The sequence below is a fragment of the Cynara cardunculus genome, assembly GCF_001531365.2.
Source record: "Cynara cardunculus var. scolymus isolate 2C chromosome LG 7, CcrdV1, whole genome shotgun sequence".
NCBI lineage: Eukaryota > Viridiplantae > Streptophyta > Magnoliopsida > Asterales > Asteraceae > Cynara > Cynara cardunculus.
In genome coordinates, this window is record NC_037534.1 from 5,321,713 (window position 1) to 5,344,405 (window position 22,693).

Consider the following 22,693-nt stretch of genomic DNA (forward strand, 5'->3'; position numbering starts at 1 on the left):
TCCTAATTATATTTTAGATTTTTTATATTTAAAATGAGATGTTTATCCTGTATTTGATTGTGTTTATCTGCAGTTAGTTATACAAATTCAGATATGAGATGAAATCGGATAGGGATGAACGGGTTTAAGAGTTTTTAAGAGTTTAAGAGTTTTTAAGAGTTTTAGCCAAATGCTTTATAATATAGTATAGATATATATATATATATATATTATAAACCCGATTAGACGAAATTCATATCGTCAATGTACAAGGTTTATGTTGAGTATCAATAATGAGTGATCCATCCAATTAATTAATGTGACACACATTAAAACTACTGAGCCTGGGTTGCTACTTGCAAGAAAAAGTGTACAATATTACTGTGTTGGTTGGGATTGTTACAAACCTAGGTTCGTTAGACTTAGTTAGAAACCATGTTATGTTGATGTTTCAAAGTTCCAAAAGGCTCGTCGCAATGTCCGTCGTGGCGTACATGACTCAAGTCTTGTATCTGACGTCATGTTAAGCATGTAACACTTCATAGCACGGTTTTTTTGACACGATAAATAATTTTTCTTACCTTTTTGATGTCTTGTTAGACTTTAAGATATAATCTAATTTAAATTGTTTAATATTACTGTTCATCATGAATGCTATAATAATTCTAGAGATGTATAGTTAAAATATATTTTAAATAATAAAATTTTAAAGAATTCCACAAAATGAAAAGATCTTTGACGCATAAAAAGGGGTTGATAATTTCTTCATGCTCGTTCCAAGTTCGAGTAATGGTAGAAAACATATACATATATATAATATGATATAGAGATTTGTGTCATAAGTTACGCTTTGAAAAACGTGGTGACCTCGTGTGACTCTTTAGGCTTGAAGCTTGGTCTCATCGCAATGGTGGACCCATAATTTTTTTTGAATGAGTGCATCTTTAAAAAGTGGATCAAATGTGAAGTTGTCCGATGAGTTTTTAGCAGAATCCTACCTTTTTAAAATTTTTTTTGAGGTTTTTCAGTTTATTTCGAAGGATTTTTTTAAGCTTTTTATAGGGATTTTTTTTGGTTAATGTTCTTTCTATTTTTTAATATCCCAGAGCATCACTCAAAGTTTAGCGGGTGCACATGTTATATCCCAAAAAAATTACTTGCAAAATTCAATTGAACGAGTACACGGGATCCTGCTCATTGCCACACCATATCTCACACAATTTAGAACCTTGGTAAATGCATAAATTATTAATTTTATGGCTAACAAATGTAGTCCTATATTGTAACGTCCATAATTTTTGGAATGACTTTCACAACTATTTATATTGATTTATTGATCTCGATATCTATTTTTTTGGGGTGAATGAATTATTATTGTTGGTGGATAAGGGAATTCAAGTACCTAAAACTGCAATTTAGAATCAATTGTGACATGCGCGACTTAGGCTGTGGCCAAACCTGCGTAACTCCACTGTCTTGAACCATCTGTTGATGCTCACGAATTTTATCGTGCCTTTAGCCGCGGGGAATGACCTGATCGGCTTAAATGCTTAGATTTAAGTACGTATTTCCATCTATTTTCTTGAGATTTTAGTCATATAAGGGGTTAAAGCTTGTTTTGACACTAGTTCAAGTACGTATTTCCATTTATGAAATAATGTGGAGCTCTTTTCGTTGGCTTGCCTAAAAGATGCATTTTTTGTGTGTGAAATTTGTCATTATATTGGAATACGATCTGAATATTGACCAACCATATAAACCCTTGTTATCGAGAACCTTGATTTACAGGTATTCGAGTCATGATGCATCACTTCATTGTTGTAGGTAGGAAGCTGATATTTGACTAATATTCCACTTGGTTGGGTATTTGATGAACTCGAGTAGCCTCGTTCTGTGTACAAACATGATTATGGCATAAATTATATGCCATTGTATTGCATCCATATGCATTATACAAAATTATGTCAATTGATGAGTTTTGATATTTTGTTCTTGATGTCATTGGTTCAGTACAAAAAAGGGGTTAGATGTTCTCTCCTTGGGACTTTAATTATAGGCAAGTGAGGAGTTTTGAGGTTCTCAATTTGTAACTTTAGGAGCTGATCAAGTAAGGAGTTTTGAGGTTCTTATCTTAGCCCCCAAGTAGGGTGTCGCTATGACAAATATGCTTAGAGTGAATTACTCATCAGCATCTTACTGTGGCTTACTTAGTGGCCTACTAGGATTAGATAAAAAGTTTTTAATAATCTGATACAAAACTTTATCTTTGTGTAGTTTTGTAAACTTTGATACCATTTTGAGTAAACATTTATTTTGTGAATTTGATCAGTTTTTACAGAAGTTTTTAAATTAATTCTAATTTTTAAAATTTAGGAACGTTACGTATACCAAAAATGTATTAATCCACAAAATTGATCATGTTCCTTCGTGGATCGATTAGTGATATGTGATAATGGTTTTTTTGTTTCTTTTCTACTTGTGATTTTAATAACATTTATGGAAAAAAAAAAGTATCATTAGGGGTCGTTTACCTAAGTGCTTACGGATAGAATTCAACATTATAATTTATTTTGATACGTAAGATTTTAGTATATCAAACATATCGAATGCAACAAGTTACTGGGTAAGTGCTTATCTGGATAAACGTCGCCATCATTACTTACCGGGTAAGACTCTATATTCTTTTCATTGCTCTTACCCGGTAAGATTTTTGGCTCTTCTCATGTTAATCCGATAAAAAAAATTATCCAGTAAACACTTATTAAGTGTTTAGTAAACGATCCATTAATGTAGACCATGCAATTAATACGGTCTCTAGAAACTTCAAATGTTTATTTAAATGTCGTATTTATTGTTATTTCAATAATTCGTCTTGTGTTCAGGGTGGCCCTGAGGCTGTGCTGGTGGTGCCGCCGCCATGGGGCCTCTGACCGGTGAGGGCCTCGTTTTTTTATGTTAATGTAATTATTTAATAAATTGAAAAATCCATTTAATTTATATTTTTATGTTAATGTAATTATTAAATAAATTGAAAAATCCATTAATTTATATAAAGGTAAATTTATTACGATTATCATTTTTCAGGATTGGTTTCATATTCTAGTCATTTTATCTTTAAGTTTATCAAAACAGTTATAGATCCGTAAAATTCACGTCTCTAATTATGGACCCAACAAAAAGATAAAATAAATTTACACTTTCTATCCTTATTCGTTAAAAAATTACATTTTTCACCCAAGTCTGAAAAAAAGTTTCATTCCTCACCCAGAGAAAAAAATTATATTTTCACTCAGTGTTTTTAATAACCAACAATTTAAAACTTCTTTGTTAAATGTGTTTTTTAGTTATGAATAGTGGTTGATTGATTCTATAAAAAAGGATGCCTCCAGTTATAAAATTTGAAGTCAGTAAATAGTGTTTTTAGTTGTTTATTTTTTTTTTATAAAATTAGAAGGGTACTCGTGCAATGTAGCGAGATATATCTTGATTTCAATGTTTTAATTTATTTTTTTGGTCTCTATTGAAGTTATAATATGAATTTATGTGGTTTTGACCAATCATTGTTGTTTTGCTTAATAAAATATAAATTTGAATATATTTAAAAAATTAAAAATTATAAAAAAATTATAAAAGTTCCCATTTTTTTGTAATTTCTTTAATTCAATTTTTATTATAATTTAATTTAGATTTAGTGACGAAGTAATTTATTTTTGTTTTAATAATATAATTTTTATAGAGATAGTAACTAAGTATTCTGTTAGAATCAATAATTATCCTAATTATATTTTAGATTTTATGTTTGAAACAAGAATATTATCTTGTATTTGATTATATTTATCTACAGTTAGTTATGTAAATTCAAACATAGAGCTTAATAAGTTGTAATTATGCACAATTTACTTGTAATCTTAAATTTTAAGTATTATGCATCACTAAGCAGTACTTCATGTATAAAAGATGATTTTAAGAGTTTTTATCAAATGTTTTATAATATAGTATAGATATACATTGTAGTGTAGGGACTGTGGAGAATCGCTTATGTCTTATACTAAGGTATTAAACTATTTATGTTATATATTTATAAATTTGTTAATAGTTAACTTTTTGTTCTTATTAATAGATTAATTATTGGAGATTTATGAACATTAATTTAATGATGTAAAGGATTGTTTGATTTTTATTTGAATTTTGTTTAGAATTATTTTATAATTCCCCATATATTCTTATGGTATCTTTGTACATGTCAAAGACATTTTGTAAGAACATAAAATATCAACTATTATGCCTTAAGATTTGTTATACAAATGGACAAGGTTGCATTTAAAATATATTATATATATATAATAGAATTTCTAAAAAAATTAGAACCACCTCAATCAATAATTGATTAAATATATAATGATATGTAAACGACAACATATATTCCAGAAAAATTGCGGCAACCAAGTGACAAGTAGACGCAATTTCATAAAATTATTTGATAATATTCATACAAGTACCATCGCATCGCAATCATCGAAAGTGATGGATCTCCAAACTTTAATGGCAACGCCACTTATTTGAGAATTTTAATGGTCAGGTCATTACTTTCACCTGATAGTAGACTGAATTGATTAAAAGTATTTTACGTAATTATGTATCACACATTATAATATTATTTTAAAATACAGTTTCGATTGTAGTTTTGTTATTCTAATCAATTTAATTTTAAAAATGTTTATTATTATTATTTTTTGCTAGTCGATGTTATAGTATGGCCTTATGTGATTTTGAAAAAAACGATCATGTTTTTATTTTTGAATAAAATATAAATTTGAAGATATTATAAAAATTTGACAAAAATATATCGATATTAGTATTTAAATAACTATTTAAAATTTATATTTTTTATGTAATTTTTTAATTTAAAATTTTATTATAATTTAGTTTATGTTCAATAACGAATTAGATTATACTAATCATATTTTATTTTTTATATTTTAAAATAAGATGTTTATCCTATATTTGATTATGTTTATCTGCAGTTAGTTATACGAATTTAAACATGGAGCTTTAATAAGTTGTACTTATGCATAATTACTTGTAATCTTGAATTTTAAGTAATATGCATCAATATGCAATACTTCATGCATAAAAAATGGTTTTTAAAAGTTTGTGTCAAATACTTTGTAATATAGTATTGATATATAAATATTATATACTTTAAAAAAGAGAAATCAAACAAATCAAATGAAAAAATTATTAGCCGTTAATAAATATTTCCAAAAACACAACAAATATTACCCACCGTTGAGTGATCCAACATTTCGTTTTTGTCTTTTTCCAAAATAACGAGAGTAAGGGGTTGTTTGTTTACCTCTTAATAGTTTCATTAATAAACAATTTCTGAATGTTAAAATGTGAATCTTGTTTGGCAAAAACAATGTCCGTCTCTTAATGGTTTTAAAATCCTCTGAATGATTTTGTATCATGTGTCTCCTTTAACCATTAAGCGTCCTAATTTCATTATAAACAATTACCAAACAATTATATTTCATTTTGCACTATATTATGAAAGTCTCTTAATCATTCTAAGCATTTAATCATTCTGCACCAAACCATTCAGCAAACTGCGAAACAGCCTCCTAAATGATTCATACAAAGAATATTTAATAAACAAATCTTAGAGCAATTAAACTAGATGCTTCATGCTTGATATATATATATTTAGGGTTTGATTTCTCAAATCGCATTTAAGTAAATCAACGGTTCTTATTTTGTTTTACATAATGGATGGATTCTGCTAATTACCAACAAATACTGTAACAAAGTTGGTTTTATATGATGTCTAAAATATCTTAAAATGTTACCAATAAGTTTATAGAACGTTTTGTGATGTTTTAACAAGTTTTCACGATGTTTTTAAAATAAAGTGTCCTATTAACTATTTTATATGATCTGGAAAAAAAATCCTATAAAAATATGGGTTTATAAGACACTTACTAAAACGATTGGTGACATTTACTAATGTATTACTGACGGACAAGGCCGTCATAAAACTTTAATAGCGTCGATAAAAGCAGGTTTTACATGAAGAAGATTTGGCTCAAATATAAGTTCGATTAAGATTTGCTTCTTCAGGAGACCTGGGATGTAGAAGATCATAACATGAGTGATTAAACAGATTTTGGTCCTAATTAGCGAAATTCCTTGTCGGGTAAGTTCACCCTAAGATGATCATCTCATGGCTATTGAAATCACTAGATTATATATTATAGAAGAGTACATGAGCAATTCGGTGAGACACATCTCGATTTTAATGTTCTATTTTGTTATTTGTCTCTGTTGATGTTATAATATGATTTTATGTGTTTTTAAGAAAACAATAATGCTTAGAAATTTGAAAAAAAATATATCAATGTTAATACAAATCAATTATTTAAAAGTTCTCATTTTATGTAATTTCTTTAATTTATTTTTTTATTATAATTTAATTTAAGTTTAATAACGAAATAATTTATTTTTGGTTTAATAATATAACATTTTATAAAGATAATAATTAAGTATTATGTTAGAACTCAATAATTATCTTAATTATATTTTAGATTTTTTATATTTAAAATAAGATGTTTATCGTGTATTTGATTATATTTATCTGCAGTTAGTTATACGAATTTAGATATGGAGCTTTAATAAGTTGTACTTACGCACAATCTACTTGCAATCTTGATTTATGTAATATGCATTAATAAACAGTACTTTACGCATAAAAATGGTTTTTAAGAGTTTTTGTCAAATGTTTATAATATAGTGTAGATATATATATCTTACTAACCATATTATTTTGCGTCTATAATTCACTGATATGAGTAATTACTGACGGAATACTGATGAATTCTTTTATTCAGGTGATACCCATATTCTAGTAATTAAACGATATAATTATGAGAATATATAATAATGGGATCGATAAACTTTTTATTGAGTACGCAAAGATGAAAGGGACATTTTATATTTTAATTTCATTATTTTATTACGACTTAGTAAAATAGATAAAAACGGTCATTGATTTTCATTGTTTTTTAATCCTACATCTTTATCAAAAGATCTTATCAGTAACATATATACTTATAATTTAGAATATCACTGATTAGAAATTTGGTCTTTCTGGTTTGTCAAAAATAATTTTTTGTTACGTTAAAACCACAAATGCCTACACTTTTCATTTAAGCGGTTTTTAAATTAAAAGATGGTTAAACCATAAGGGTGGTGTCTGATGATCCATTTCTAAATTTATTGTCTCATTCGCATAGGTTAGAGTGGGTAAGACGGTGTTTATCAAAGGCAAGAGTCAGCATTCTTACTTATTTTATTGATTAATATTTTGTTGAAATCAAAATAGATTGTTAGTAAGCATCTTTTACTCGGTAATTGCTAATTGGATAAGAGTTTTTTTCCCCTCATTTTTAGTCTTTACTCTGTTTTTTTCCACATAAGGTTCTCGGTCTTTAGTTGTCCCATCCATCCGATAAACATTTGATAAACAACATCTGAAATTTATTCAATCCATTAAAGGAGGGCATTTATATAGATCTTGTAGATCAAATATTTTAATGTTGAATGCAATGATTTTTTGGAAAATAAAAATAAAAACATAAAAACTGTAAACATTTTTGTTAAAATATATGCAATTGAAATATCATAAAGTTTGAATAGCTATTTTGTTTATTCTATATTAAAGATGATATATATGTGCATATATATATATATATATATATATATATATTCCAGAAAATTCAAAGGCATCCAAGATTCAACAACCAACAATCAATGAAATTATTTGATAGTGTCTATGAAGGTACCATCGAACTCATCTAAAATGATTCTCCTTCTAATGTGTATATATATATAAACTTGGATTATGTGAAATCAAGGGTTTTCGTGAGACCCTTAAGATTAATTCTCAACCCTTGGATTAAATCTACAATCTAAACATTCATAATCACAAAATTGTCACGAGACTTCTCAATAATTACAAAATTATCACCGTGCAACTTTAGACCATTAGATCATTAGCTTATAAAGTTGATCAATGAACATAAATTAGTCTTACGGGTCTCACGAAAAACTCTGGGTCTCACGTGAACCCAACCCTATATATATATATATATATTAGTAGGGGAAAGGTCGGGCGGGGTGGCTTAAACGGGGTTGAGGATAGGGGATGCATTACCTGTCACGTTTCCATCCCTGACTCGACCATACACTTTTTAGCATCTTCTTCCCCACTCCCCCTTTCAGGCAAGTCACCTTGAAAATACCCCCTTCCATCGATAACCAAAACCAAAAACAAACATCATATATCAACATAGAAATCTCGATAAAAAGACAACCTTCTTTTTATTTTCTTTCTTGAACCCAACAAACGTTTATTACATATTCATTTTAAGTCGAGCTTTAAACTTTTGAATCAATGTAAATTGATATCGATTGTTCTCTTTCATGTATATTGAGAATTGATAAATCAAAGAGAATAGACCATATGAAAATCAGAGCTATTGAATCAATATAAATAGAATATCTAAAATCAATTTCAAAAATGAAACCGAATATTAATCGAAATCAAACCTATGTGTTCAAGTCTTATATTGTAATTTTTTTCAGAAACATAATAAATCTAAAATTAAAAGCTAAAAATAAAGAAAATGACTCTAATGAGATTCAAACTCGTGTCTAAGGTGGAAAAAAAGTTTTGCAAACCAACTCTACCAAGAGAAACTTGTGTATTCATTGTAGTTTCAAAATATAGACGATGACGTACAACGAATTGATACAGTGACAATTTGACGAAGGAACGAAATGATGACATGTCTCGGTCCCACCATAAAAATGGAATAGGTGCATCCATCCTCACCTGAAAACGGGAGAGGAGAAAATGGGAAGGGAGCCGAGGGGTAAGGATATGGTCGTTGGATCTTAGGGATAATACATTATTAGAGGTGAGTTATTATACAAACTTTTATATTTGTATAATCAATACAACTCAATCTTAATCGTCCATTTAATTTGATGAATATGTGATTTCATAAAAGTTTTAATTGTTTCCTAATATAAAATATTGATCATAATTAATGAACTATAGTCATTTTTCATAAATATTCAAATCATAATAAAAGAGAGTTAATCATTTCCATAAATATTTCAATTGATTGAGTTACATTGATTATACAAATAGACATGATACATGGTTGCATTTGAAATATACTCTACATTATTAATAAAACAATATGAAAATTAAATTAATGGGTCAAAATTACAATACAATCCTATAATATTTGTTTTAAAAATATATTATTGTTTAATATATTTTATTGGAAGAAAAAAATTAGACGCAAAATTATATGCACAATCGATACAATCGTGCGACACATGATGAAACACTTAGGACCCAGTAGCATGGGCCCATCTCCGGCGGCTAAAAATATGAGCCCTCCCGGACCCGGTTAAGCGTATCCTGTCGGGGGTTTGACCATATTTGTCTTATGCTCAATAATATTTTTTTTCCTATTTTTATTTCATATTTTATATATACCAAAAGTTAATCTTATAATAAAGTTTAAATAGTGGAACACTTCTTATATATTGTAAGAGTAAATTACAAATATCGTCCCTGACGTTTATGAAACCTCTGGTTTTCATCCCTAACTTTTTGATATTACAAGAAAAGTCATCAAGGTTTTACCCCTTACTGTTAGGGTCGTCAAGTTGTGTCCATTAAGTGTCACATCTTCGAGTCACAGAGCAATTTTGTGATTTTCCATGTTTTTTAATAAAAAAAGAATTAGGTGTTGTTTGGTTTGTAGAATTTAAAGAAATTCAAATGAATTGGAACTGATCAGTTTCTTTGTTTCGTTCACATATTGAAATGGATGGATTATTTAAATTCTAGAAATTAAAGAATTGATCATTCATTAGCATAAGTGAAATATTTCAATTCCATCACTACTCATCCCTGGCCGCCGCCACGACCATGCGACTATTGTTACTGTCACGCCCCACCTCTAACCATCACACCACTATTGTTATCGTCACAACCACCATCCATACCACCCACCCTACCCCAACCCAACCCACAACCCACCAATGACAACCATGTCACTACTGTTGTCATCACACCCACCCACACCACCCTATGTCACCTGCCCCACATCCCTATTACGATCATGCTATTGTTGTCATGTCCCCTACCCTAACCTCCCACCTACTACACCATTACCATCGTCGTCACAACTTGCCATTTATCCCACCCTACCCCACCCGAACCCTTAACTCGTTACTACTGTTGTCATCACACCCACCCACCTCACCTACGCCGCCACTCACCCCGTGGGAAGGGTGGGGTGGTCCAAACGAAGATGGAGATTCCAATTTTTTTGAGAGATTCTATTCCAATTCCTACCAACCAAACTCGTGGTCAAATTCCATTCCAATTCATTTAAAGTCAAATTTCTTTGATAGATTCCAATTCTACCAAAATTTCATCTGCGAACGAAACTCTCATTTAGTGTATAAGTTGGTGATGCTAATGTAAAAGTGTTTAAAGCTATTTAAAATACCCAAAACCTCTTATCGTCCATGCACATTGCCCTCCCCCCTTCTATTCATCACCTGTGGATATCCCCCCATCTCCGGTGATTAAGATCCTCTCCCTTACTCTTGTTTCTTACACATCACTACCTCACATTTTTCTTTATTACAACAACAATATCCTTTTTATCTAAATCCACTTTGTCTTTCTTTTGTGTTCGACCAAGAAAAAAAAATCAGAGCAAGGTAGTGTTGCATTACCAGAGATGGAGATTGAAGGTCGAGGGAGTCATCAGAGATGGGCTGGAAAACCATTATTCTACTTCTCCAATTAGACAACATTCTTCTTCTTTAAACCCACTTTCTTCTAATGTGTTAATCGAGAAAAAAAAGTCAGAGCAAGGTGGTGTATGCTTGGAGATGGACGTTGAAAATGGAGACAGTCTTCAAAGTTGTTGTGGTAGGTGGAGTGAGGTTGAGACTATGAGGTGGGGGATATGATGAAGATGGAGGTTGAGGGGTTGCCGCACCAGGAATGGGGACGGTGAGCTGGTGTCGATGGTTGGAGGGGAGGTTCATTTAAGAGATTAGGTTTCTTTTGAAAAACTTTAAACACTTGTACACAACCTTAAAGAGTTAGTACCCTTAATTTTTTTTATTAAAAGAACACAAAAGAAGATAACGAACTTCCTTGGCGTGACTTGTATGTAGTGCACCTACTTAACGACCCTAACAACCAGAGACCATGTTCGCAATGAAATTGAAACCTCGATTGCGTTCCTTGTAATTTCAAAAAGTTAGGGATGAAAATAGAATTTTCATAAACCTCAATGACAGTTTTGGTCATTTGCTTTTATTTTTAATAATGAACAAGTATCGTTCTATACAATCAATCCATTATTTAAGTAATGTTTGGTACGAAACACCTGCATTTTATAGGTCACATCTAAAAGTCAATGATAACATCGTTCAAATATATTACAAGTGCTTCAGAATGCAATAAAATACATAAATTAGCTCTACAAAAAAATATGTAACCTTTTACTTGAATTGATATTAGTAGATTCCTTCTGGACTACAAGATTCCCTTGTATTCAAATAAGCTTTACGAATAGTTTGACTTCCTAGCAAAAACTTATGAATACATATCCATGAATATAATATCCTATTTATATTTAAATAGCAGTGTAGTTAGATCCAGTTGTAATTGGATATGATCTAAAGTTTCAACATTCAAACTAATTGACCAGTTCTTGAATGACATACCATAATCAAAATTAGTCATGTCTGACTAATAATTAGCTACCACTCAGTTAATATGTGTGTGTGTGTAATTAATAATATTTACAATATTGTTTGTATATTAAAATTTTTGAAATCATATGTAACGTTGTTTAGCAAATCAAGATTTTTTTTAATAAATGGTTGAAACGATGGATTAATTGATTGGAAAACTGGATCAAAATGTTGATAAGATCCAATACAATACAATACAATGAGTAACTAACAATAATACCCAACGAATTGCACTTATCAGATCTAATCATCCCGATTGGATTCAAATGGATAAATTGCCCATTGTAAATTAAACTGGACCGTTTGACAAAATTCAACATACAATAAATGACTATGACATATGTATTCCACCTAAATCCATTGAATTTAACGGATATACACAATTTATCATATATAGTTGTTATAAAATATTTAAAAAAATAACTTACATGCAAATAATATTATGTCTCTTCATACTTATATATATATGTTTGCTTTGAATTTTTATTCGCAAAATAAAAAAAGACAAATTGTATGAAAAAGTTTCGTACTTTAACTTGATTCTTATTTTGGATAACGTACTTTTAAAACTTTCATTTTGGTACATAAAATGTAAAGTTTTAAACATTTAAGTAATCGGATAACAAGTTGAAGCATTAACTAGCTACCATGCTGATGTGGATAGTGATGTGGTATCCAACTCAGTATTATTTGTCGAAACATTAACCGGATACCACATCAACATGATAACAGGTTAATGCTTCAACCGATTACCGATACTTAGATGTTTAAAACTTTACATTTTAGGTAGCTAAATAAAAGCTTTAAAAATACGTTACTTAAAATATGAATCAAATTAAAGTATATTATTTTTTTATACAATTTGTTCAATAACAAAATACCATTTTAAAACATTATCAAACCTGAGATAAACTATAAGATACAGTGAGATTTGGATATATTATAAAACAAATAAAATAACTTGGTCAATACATCACCGTTGACCATGTATTAAACTCAGTATGGGTGTGGTTAGCCGACGTTGACTCAAGCCGATATTTCCATAGTTATTGGGTATGTTTTGACGATCCTTTATAATTTTTTTAAGTAAATTACAAATTTAGTCCCTGTGGTTTGGTGAAAATTTGGACCGGGTCCTTCAATTGAAATAATTATAGAGATAGTCATTATCAATTCATTTTTGTTATGGATCAGATTCCTCATGCTAACAGCTATTTAAAATCTTCATTAACTTAAAAGTATTTTCATGTTTTCACTATATTATGAAATTTGTAACTGTTTTTAAGAACCTGTTTTGCCAACTTCTAAAACTCAATAATAATAAATAATACATAATAACAGTAAAAATAAAAACAAATAACAAATCCCATATATACTTCTTTTTCTTGCTCCTGTCACAGACCCTCCTCAATCTCTCATCTCCGAACCAACCATCTTCAGTCACTTTCCCTTCTCAGTTTTCAAATCTGGTGAAGAAACCGATTTGGTGAAGAACTCAATCCAGATCTGGTGAAGAAATTGAACCTATCGTTTCTTCTAGTGAATCCTTGGGTTGAAGCAATCGAAGGAAGCATTCAAAAATCAACGAAAATTGGAGATTCTGCATCTGCTTCATCTTCTCTATGATCTTAGGGTTTTGATTAGGTTTTGAAATTTATGTTTTGGCAATGGTTTTTAGATATGGTTTGAATTTTAGGGTTTTTGATTTAGATTTAAGATGCTTAATTTATTTTTTAATTTATTTTTTTAAAATAATAATAATCAAATTCATTGGTAGGATGAATAATAAATCATTATTCTTCTTACATCAGCTTTAGAGAGTTCTCCAACTTAGAGTTTTATCATGTTTTCTCTATTTTAATGAATAATATAATAAATCTGTTGGAACAAATTTTTATTATCTTTATTTTTATATAGTCTGTTGTAATTGCTCTTAATAAGCCGTTTCTTTATTGAAATTAATTATGTTTGATAAGATTTGATGACAAACTAAAATAACAATGAAAAATTAATAAAAACAAATTTAATTTAATTGAAAAGATATAAGGGGTAATATTAGAAAAATAAATAGAAAAGACTCAGTTAAAAATATTAATACACCACTTGAAGTATATTTTTAAAATTTAACTCATAAATTAACTTATTGTTAATTAAACGAATGTTTTTCACTTAGGAGTTGTTTACTAAACACTTATTTGGTAAGTGCTTACCGGATAAATTTCCTTATCGGATGAACATGAGAATAGCCAAGAATCTTATAAGGTAAGAACAATGAGAATAATGGAGAGTCTTATCTGGTAAGTGAGGATGACGACTCTTACTCACGTAAGCACTTACCCAGTAAATTATTGCATTTGATATGTTTTGATATACTAAAATCTTGCGCATCAAAATATATCATAATGTTGACTCATATCGGTAAACGTTTATCAAATAAGTAATTGGATAAACGGTCTCTAAATTCAAAAAAATAATTTAACTTATGGTTCCCAACAATAACCAAAACTCTATATTTCTAAGTAATCAAGTGTGTGTCACAACCAATTATGCAAAGTTCAATTAATTATGACCGTTCTTTTTTATTTTCATTTTTATTACTTTTATTTTCATTATTCAAACAGTTTTACTGATATTTTCACAAGTCAAATTTACTGTTACAAAAACAAATTCATGTCCATATCATATACAAATAAATCGTTGAACAAGATCTGTATCACGTGGATTTTTAACAATAATTGCTCTAAACACCTTCTATATACATATATATACATATATATATATATATATATATATATATGTATGTATATATATATATATACACACATATTACCAAAAACAAAACAAGCACAAAATCTTTTAGGATACGAAATGGATCAAATTTCTTCTTCCAACACTTCATCTTCAACCTCTTCCTCGTCCTACAATGATCATCTCCCGAAATCGATCAAATCGACCCGTCCATCCTACCTTAACGCCCTTCATTCGGTCCGTAAACCGACCCACAAACCCATCACAAAACAATTCATCGCACCGTTACCGCCCACCCCACCCAAAGTTTATAACGTCAAGGCTTCCAATTTCAAAGAAGTCGTTCGTGTCCTCACTAGCACGCCGGAATTTCAGACTCCGCCAGTACGCCGCCTAAAAGACATCGCTCCACCACCTCTTATCCTCTCTAAGATACCAAAACCATCGTTATTTCCCAAACCAATACCGCCATCAGAAGGCGGAGCAACCGTGATCAGCCCGCTACCGGCTTTCATTTTCTCTCCGGATTTTCGTAGTTTCTTGAACGAAACACTTGATTCTAGTAGGTTATCTTCGAAGTCACCGGTGATGGATTATTTCGGGGGTTTGAGTCCGTTGGGGCTAAGCTTGTCGTCTGCACCACCACGGGTTTACGAGCCATCTTGGGTTGCACCCATGAGTCCGTTAGGGTTCAATATGTCACCATCATCACTTTCATGGTGTTCTTCGATGCTTTTTAGCCCCACAACCCTTTCTGCATTCAGTCAAAGCCCCATCCTCTAGCTTAATGGTGTTTTTGGTAAATTCGGTTTTCTTTCATGAAAAACAATCTTATTTCAAGAAATTTCTTTGGTGAAATCGTTGCACCAAAATTGCTCGATTTCATCTTCAGAAGCGGACACGGTTTAATATAGAAATTGTTTTCGAAAAATCTCAAATCCGAAGCCCCTAGTTCGCTAAATTGTAAGATGATCTGCTTGTATATTACTGAACGTATCCATCGATGTCGATCAATTCTTTGTCGATCAGATATATAAATATACAAAAGATCGTTGAGGAAGCTTTTGAGGATGAAGAATTGTGAACTGTTTTCGATTATTTACTTGTATTTACCTTTTTGTGCATCATGTTATTACATTTCATGCTTCAACGTGCTACGATTAGGACCGGAAACTGTGCGTTTTGTGTTTGGTTCGTATAAGTTGGTAATGATTATGAAATTAGTGCATGAACATAGTACAGAAAAACCTATAAAGACTGTATTCGTTTTGAATTTGGTTCCTCACTCTAAGTCTGCACGTTTCCTCCATTAAGTAGTAGGCCAAACTTGACATTAATTTTACGTATTTGAACAGATTTTCACAAAACCCTAAAAGACCATTTTCTCTTCTCCTCCCTCAATCCTTGGAGATCCCAGGTGATGCAACTCGATGCCCCCAGATATCTGAAGAAGACCTCTTCGCACCCTACACGCAACCGATAGTGATGGTGTTTGAGCCCGAACTCGATGTATTTATTTGATGAAAACCTCCCGCATCTCACAGATGTACGATGGCGCGCCATTTCTCTCGACCGCTTTGAGTTGCACATATACTTGGTGAACAAAAGGAACGAAACGACAATTATGAGGATGATGGTACTTGTTCTTTTGTAGAACAAGAATTCACTGGACCACTGCTCTTCCAAACTATCTAGAGCAAACCCTAATTGTACTTCGTGGGTTATGTTTCTCTAAGGGACTTCGAGATAGCTATGGAACCTATAATTTTTTTCAAACGGTGACATTATTTGACTATAAGAAAAAATTATAGGGAACAAATTAATTAAAAGGAAAAGAAAAGGAAAATTGGTTAGTTTTATGTATGACTTAATCAATAAAGATACAAAGAGACGTTAGGATGCAAATATAAAAGGTGTTTCTGTAAATAAATATTAAAAAGGAATTTGTTGATTGTCTTCAAGTCATAAGTGACAGATAAATATAATAATAAATCAATAGAATTTGACTTCCTAATAATGGAACCTCTTCAAATATGATGTTTGTACGTATATATAGCAACTAATTAATTATTTGATCGTGTTTCATGTGTGAATCGGATAAATAGAAAGAAGATATTTGAATTAGATATAGATTCATAATAACGTTTGGTAAGACTAAAACATAATAAAATAAGTAACAATATTTTTTCAGAATTTATTAGTACATAATCTCCTGTGAGGTCGAATCAAATGAGAATTAGACATTTGGTGGTAACTATGAGATATAAGCCAATCACTTTACATAATGAATGTTATTTAGTAAAATAAAACAAAGGGTAAATTGTGTTGATTATTGAATTTAATTTAATTAGTTTAATATCTCAATTTACTTTAATTAGTTTAATTATTTTGATATATGTATATACACACACACAGACACACAGGGACCAAATCTGGTGGCCTTCTCCGGCACCCACCACCACTCTGATGACCTCCTCCAATCATCTTGTTTGATCAAGACACCGTATCCGATGATCGACCACTAAACACTCACCTATAAGCATTCCTAACAGCTATCCCCATCTTTGTTCTTGTGACCCCCTCACTACCTATCTCCCTTCCCCCATCTCTGCCATAGTTAGTATCACAGTGATCTCAAAGTTTATTTGATATGTTTTGGGTATCACATTGTGTATCTTAGTGTATTTTTTGTATCAATTGTGTTCGTCGGAGACCGGAGGTAGAGGAGAGAGAGAGAGAAAGAGGAGAGATAAAAAAATAACTAAAATGTCATTTAATTATAATTTTTAAGTTACATTACAAAAAAAATATTAGTTTTCTAATTTATTTAATGATTTGTGATTAAGATTGGATCTTACAGTTATCACAAATTAATCAATTCTCGCTTGAATACATACACACACATACATATATATATATATATATATATATATATATTTCATTTACTTTTGAAAGTAGATCAATTTCTTTGTTTTATTTTTCTAAAAAATGTTTAGAGTAAACTACAAATTTGGTCTATGTGGTTTGTCGAAAATAACACATTTTGTCCTTAGATTTTAGAAATCACAAGATAACCATCATAATTTGCAAAAATGAATGGATTTAATCACTTCCTTTAACGTTTGTTAAACAATTCCGTTAAATAAGGGACATTTTCATCATATTTTAACAGAATTTTGACATTCATTAAAAGAAGGGACGAAATTAATATAGACCTTTTTACAAACCATAACAATCATCTTAATTATAATTTTCTATATGGACTAAAATGTTATTTCGTGAAACCACAAGTACCAATTTTGTAGTTTACTGAAGTGTTTGCTTGGTCCAAGTCTAAAAGTCTTGGGATGAAATATAAAGTCAAGTATCCCTGAAATTGTTGGGGAGTTTTGTATATACATTATTTGATTTCCAAATTCTTCAAGTGTGCTTAAATTGAATTCATTATTGGATGTTTACGTAGGCATGGAATTATCATATCCAAAAGTCAAATCTTCTTTCTATATTGGAAGAAGAATTCTTATTTTTCGGTATATATAATTTTATTATTACCGGTTATCACTTATATTATATATATATATATATATATATATATAAAGATAGAGACTTAGGATCGTTTACCAAACGCTTATTCGGGTAAGCGCTTAGCAAGTCACATTACTTTACCAGATGAATATGATAAGGACCAATAATCTTACCCAGTAAGACGAGACACGGACCAAGAGTCTTACCCGGTAAGTGAGGACGACGACTCTTACCACTGTAATCGCTTATCAGGTAAATTGTTGCGTACAATGTCATTTTGGTGAATTAAAATCTTATCCGGTAAAGAAATGATAGTGTAAAATACACTTACCGGGTAAGTTTTTAGTAAACGACCCCTTAATTGAGAACATCTTTATTTTATAAGAACGTAAGAGTATTCTTAATTCAAAAAAGGTGTAACATATTATAAAACTGTTCCACGGACTTTTGGCAAGTTTTTTCCGTCGGAAAATACAAATCCGTTAGAAATTCCATCAGAAATTGCATTTAGCGGCGGAGTTTTTCCGACGGATTTACAAGGGATATTGCCGTTGGAAAAACCCCATTTTTTAGTAGTGGTGAGAAGACCTGGTAGTATGTGCGTGACTTAGCCTACGACTTAGGTCACGCTAAAAGTTGATCACGTCTCTGATTTAGTATCACACAAGAGTATTTTTCATAAAATAAATGTACATGTTCTGTTTAAACCTTTTCATATGGACAAATATTGTATTTCCAATATTTTAGTCGGTATAAATTAAATAATCATTAATCAAGACTCAAACATTACAGATTAAACAAAAGACCCCATTTGGACAATTTGCTCGAAAAGGTAATTAATGTAGTTTAATTGTTAAAAAGTGGACTTTTAGTTATGTTGTCCAAAAAATCTAGAGACACAAACACTTAAATTCGACCTATAAATAAGAAGTAAATACATACTAGTTTTTTTTTTTTACCACAAATCTGTATTCTTTCTTTCGGAACCAGGTTATATCTTCTTTACATGATGTTTGTTTTCTCGTTGCAATCAAATGAAAATACCAAAGTCTCTTTCTTAGTTTAATTTCACAACTTGAAACAGATTTCATCGTTAATGAAAACCATTATGAATCGGAAAAAAATTCTGACTCTTGACAGGTAGTGGAAATGACGATAACATGGTGTCTACTCCGGAACTGTTGGTAGATTTAATTCAAGTTCTGGAAGCGACATGGTCATCTCCTTAAAAAATTAACTGACTCATAAAAATATAACGTTTTACTAAATATTGTAAATTAGAATGGTGACTACATTGATAACAAGTTGTTATAAGGTTGTATTTGGCATGAAACAAGACAAAAACCGGAATGGACAAAATTGTTTTATCCCAATTTTGACACGACATGAGCAGATGAAAAAGTGCGACAAATTGACGATTTTTTTGTTTCGTCCAATAAAATGATACTATTTTACCAAAGGTCCATTTTTTTCTTCATCAAAATTACTTTTAAACTTATACATTTATCATATTATTCAATGAATGAAAATATAATAATAAATATTTACATACATATAGAGAGACGGGGAATGAGCGATCAAATGCAAACCACTCATATTTGTACAAACTGTGCAAACCTTTCATCCGTCGATTTCATTGTTTAATCTTATGAAATTGTTTTATATAATAAATTTTTTTGTTGAAGTTGTTTCATATATGGTTATAAAATTGTTTTATATAATACTTATGAAATTTTAATGAAACTGTTTCATGTATTTATCTAAAATTAATATAATGAAGATAATTTTTTTTGAAAGGCAATATAATGAAGATAATAATATCTATGATTAACACCATTCACAATAAAAATAATTAATTAACCTCTCATAATTACAAAAAAATGAACAAAATGAAAAATTATATATATATATATATACACACACACCCACACACACATATATATGGGTTCATTCAAGTGAGAGTTGATTAGTTTGTGATAATTGTGAGATACAATCTCAACCACAACTCAACGGATAAATTAGAAAACTAATATTTTTGGTAATTTGACTTAAAATTATAATTAAAGGGTATTTTAGGTATTTTAAATTTTTTTATCTCTTCTCTCTCTCCTACCTTTGGTCTGACATCATTGATACCAAAAATACACCAAGATACACAATATGATACCTAAAACACAAATCAAGTAATTACTTTGAGAACTCTGTGATACCAATTGTGGTACCACTATGAGGGGATGGGAGAAGGGAGATAGGTAGTGAGGGGGTCACAGGGACAAAGATGGGGCTAGCTGTCGGGAATGCTCACATGTGGGTGTTTAGTGGTCGATCATCGAAGATGACGTCTTGGTCAGGCAAGATTACTGGAGGAGGTCATCGAAGTAGTGGTGGGTGCCGAAGAAGACCACCGGATTTGATCCATGTGTGTCCTTGTGTGTGTATATGTATATACATATACTAAAATAATTAAACTAATTAAAGTAAATTGGAATAATCAAATAAATGATAAAAATCTCATTTTAAATATAAAGAATATAAAATATAATTAGGATAATCATTGGTTTCTAACAGAACACTTAATTATTATCTTTATAAAAAATATATATTATTAAACCAAAAATAAATTACTTTGTTATTAAATCTAAATTAAATTATAATAAAAATTTGAATTAAAGAAATTACACAAAAAAACATGAACTTTTAAATAGTTAATTTGATACCAATATCGATATATTATATGATATTCAAATTTATATTTTATTCAAACATAAAAACATTATCACTTTATCAAAACCACATAAAACCATAATTAATAGAGACAAAAAGTAAAACATAATATTAAAATCACGATATATCATGCTACATTGTATGAATACCCTTTTAATATAAATAAATATGATTACATAATTGAATATAAGCTCAATGGAAGTCGGAACCAACATTTGACAACTACAAAATAAACCGTGAATTCTTAAAAAAAACATGATTTCAGTAATCACTTTGTTATAACGTTAACAAAATGCACGTCAAGTTGACCACGTATGTCGTCATCGATAGGAAAAACGAGGTGACGATTTAGAATTTTCAAATAAAAATATTAGTTTTTTTTAAACAACAAAATATCGAGATTAGATATTAATAAAAGCTTGAGATTGGGTTAAAAAAAGTTTGGACCAATTCGGCCCAATTCAGGCCCGTTGATCTTCGACCAGGCTAACATTCTTTTAATAAATGTCATGTGTCAATTGTCATTACAATTGGCCGAAAATAGTCCTCGGTTGGGCCAGTCTCGTTCCAAATCAGTTTCAGTTTTAAGTAGTGATGGCTAAACCGGCCCGTGACCGGAACCGACCAAGGACCAGCCCGGTCCGGAACCGGTAAGGACCGAATCTGGGACCGGTTATGCATTTGGCGTGTTTCGCAGGACCGGGATTGGTTATAGGCCCGGCCCGGTTTTTAAAAAGTACCCCCCTTTTTTAAATATATCCGTTATATATGACCGTTTATTGGTTTTTTTGTCTTCTAAACCCTATATATAAGTGTCATGGTTGAAGGATTTACATACTAACTTATAAAACGCAAAAAAAACGTTCACAATTGTCGGTTTTAATTATAAGAAAACGTATTTTAAAGTGTATTTGAGTGACCTAATTAGAATTTTATAATATATTAAAAATATATATCATCAAAAAAATTATTTTTTAATGACCGGGACCGGCGGCCCGTAACCGGTTATAATAAAGCTTAATCGAGCTGGACTTTTTCGACCGGGACCGGTTATGGTTGGGTCTGTTGTGACCCGGGACCTGTAAGGATCGGCCCGTGACCGGTTTTTGGCCATCACCAGTTTTAAGGGGATATTTGATTCACATGATATTTTCTGAATGGTTGGAGTCTATTAAAGAAATTGGAATCTGTAAGAAATTATGATGAAATGTTATCAGGTTTGACCAAATATTTGATTGGCAGAAAATGAAATGTAATCTGTTAAATGAGTTGGAATTTGTCCGTTTGGTTTACAAGAAAATTGAAATAGAATGATGATAAATTACAAAATTACCCATTTCTTTGATATCTTTTTAAAAAAATGTTTGATTATAAATAATATGAAGCATGATTCTTACTGATAAACTTTTGTAGTTGATTCAAATTTAATCATGAATCTAAACTTTTGTAGTTGATTCAGTAACTTAAATCGCAATAAAGAAACAATAACCTAAATCAGTAGCAAAAATCATAACCCACATCCACATCAAGAACCCAAATCGGTATTAAAAGTTGTAACCCACATCTACATCAAGAACCCAAACGTAACCCAAATTTAGAAGAAAATTGAAAAGAAAAATGGTTGGTCGTAACCAGGGGCCGATTCATGTTGTTAGGGATGGGGTCCTGGGCCCCCAACAAAATTCAGTCCACATAGCTTGTTTGTTTTTCTATTTACAGTTGTATGTTTATCTGATTGGGTCCCCTATAACCCAAACATAAAGGCCCCTCACTCCCACCAGCCCATGATTCCTTTGTGATTTTCCTTCTTCCACAGTCCACACTAGAGATGGCCATTTGTAACCGGCCCGGCCCG

General features: G+C 30.5%; 1 protein-coding gene across 1 annotated transcript; it reads left to right on the plus strand.

Annotated features, from left to right (window-relative positions):
- Nucleotides 1-14,692: 14,692 nt before the first annotated feature.
- LOC112515857 lies at nucleotides 14,693-15,712 on the plus strand. The gene has a single exon (XM_025122805.1). It carries the CDS (start codon nucleotides 14,710-14,712, stop codon nucleotides 15,370-15,372), a length of 663 nt encoding a protein of 220 aa, XP_024978573.1. The 5' UTR covers nucleotides 14,693-14,709; the 3' UTR covers nucleotides 15,373-15,712.
- Nucleotides 15,713-22,693: the final 6,981 nt, after the last annotated feature.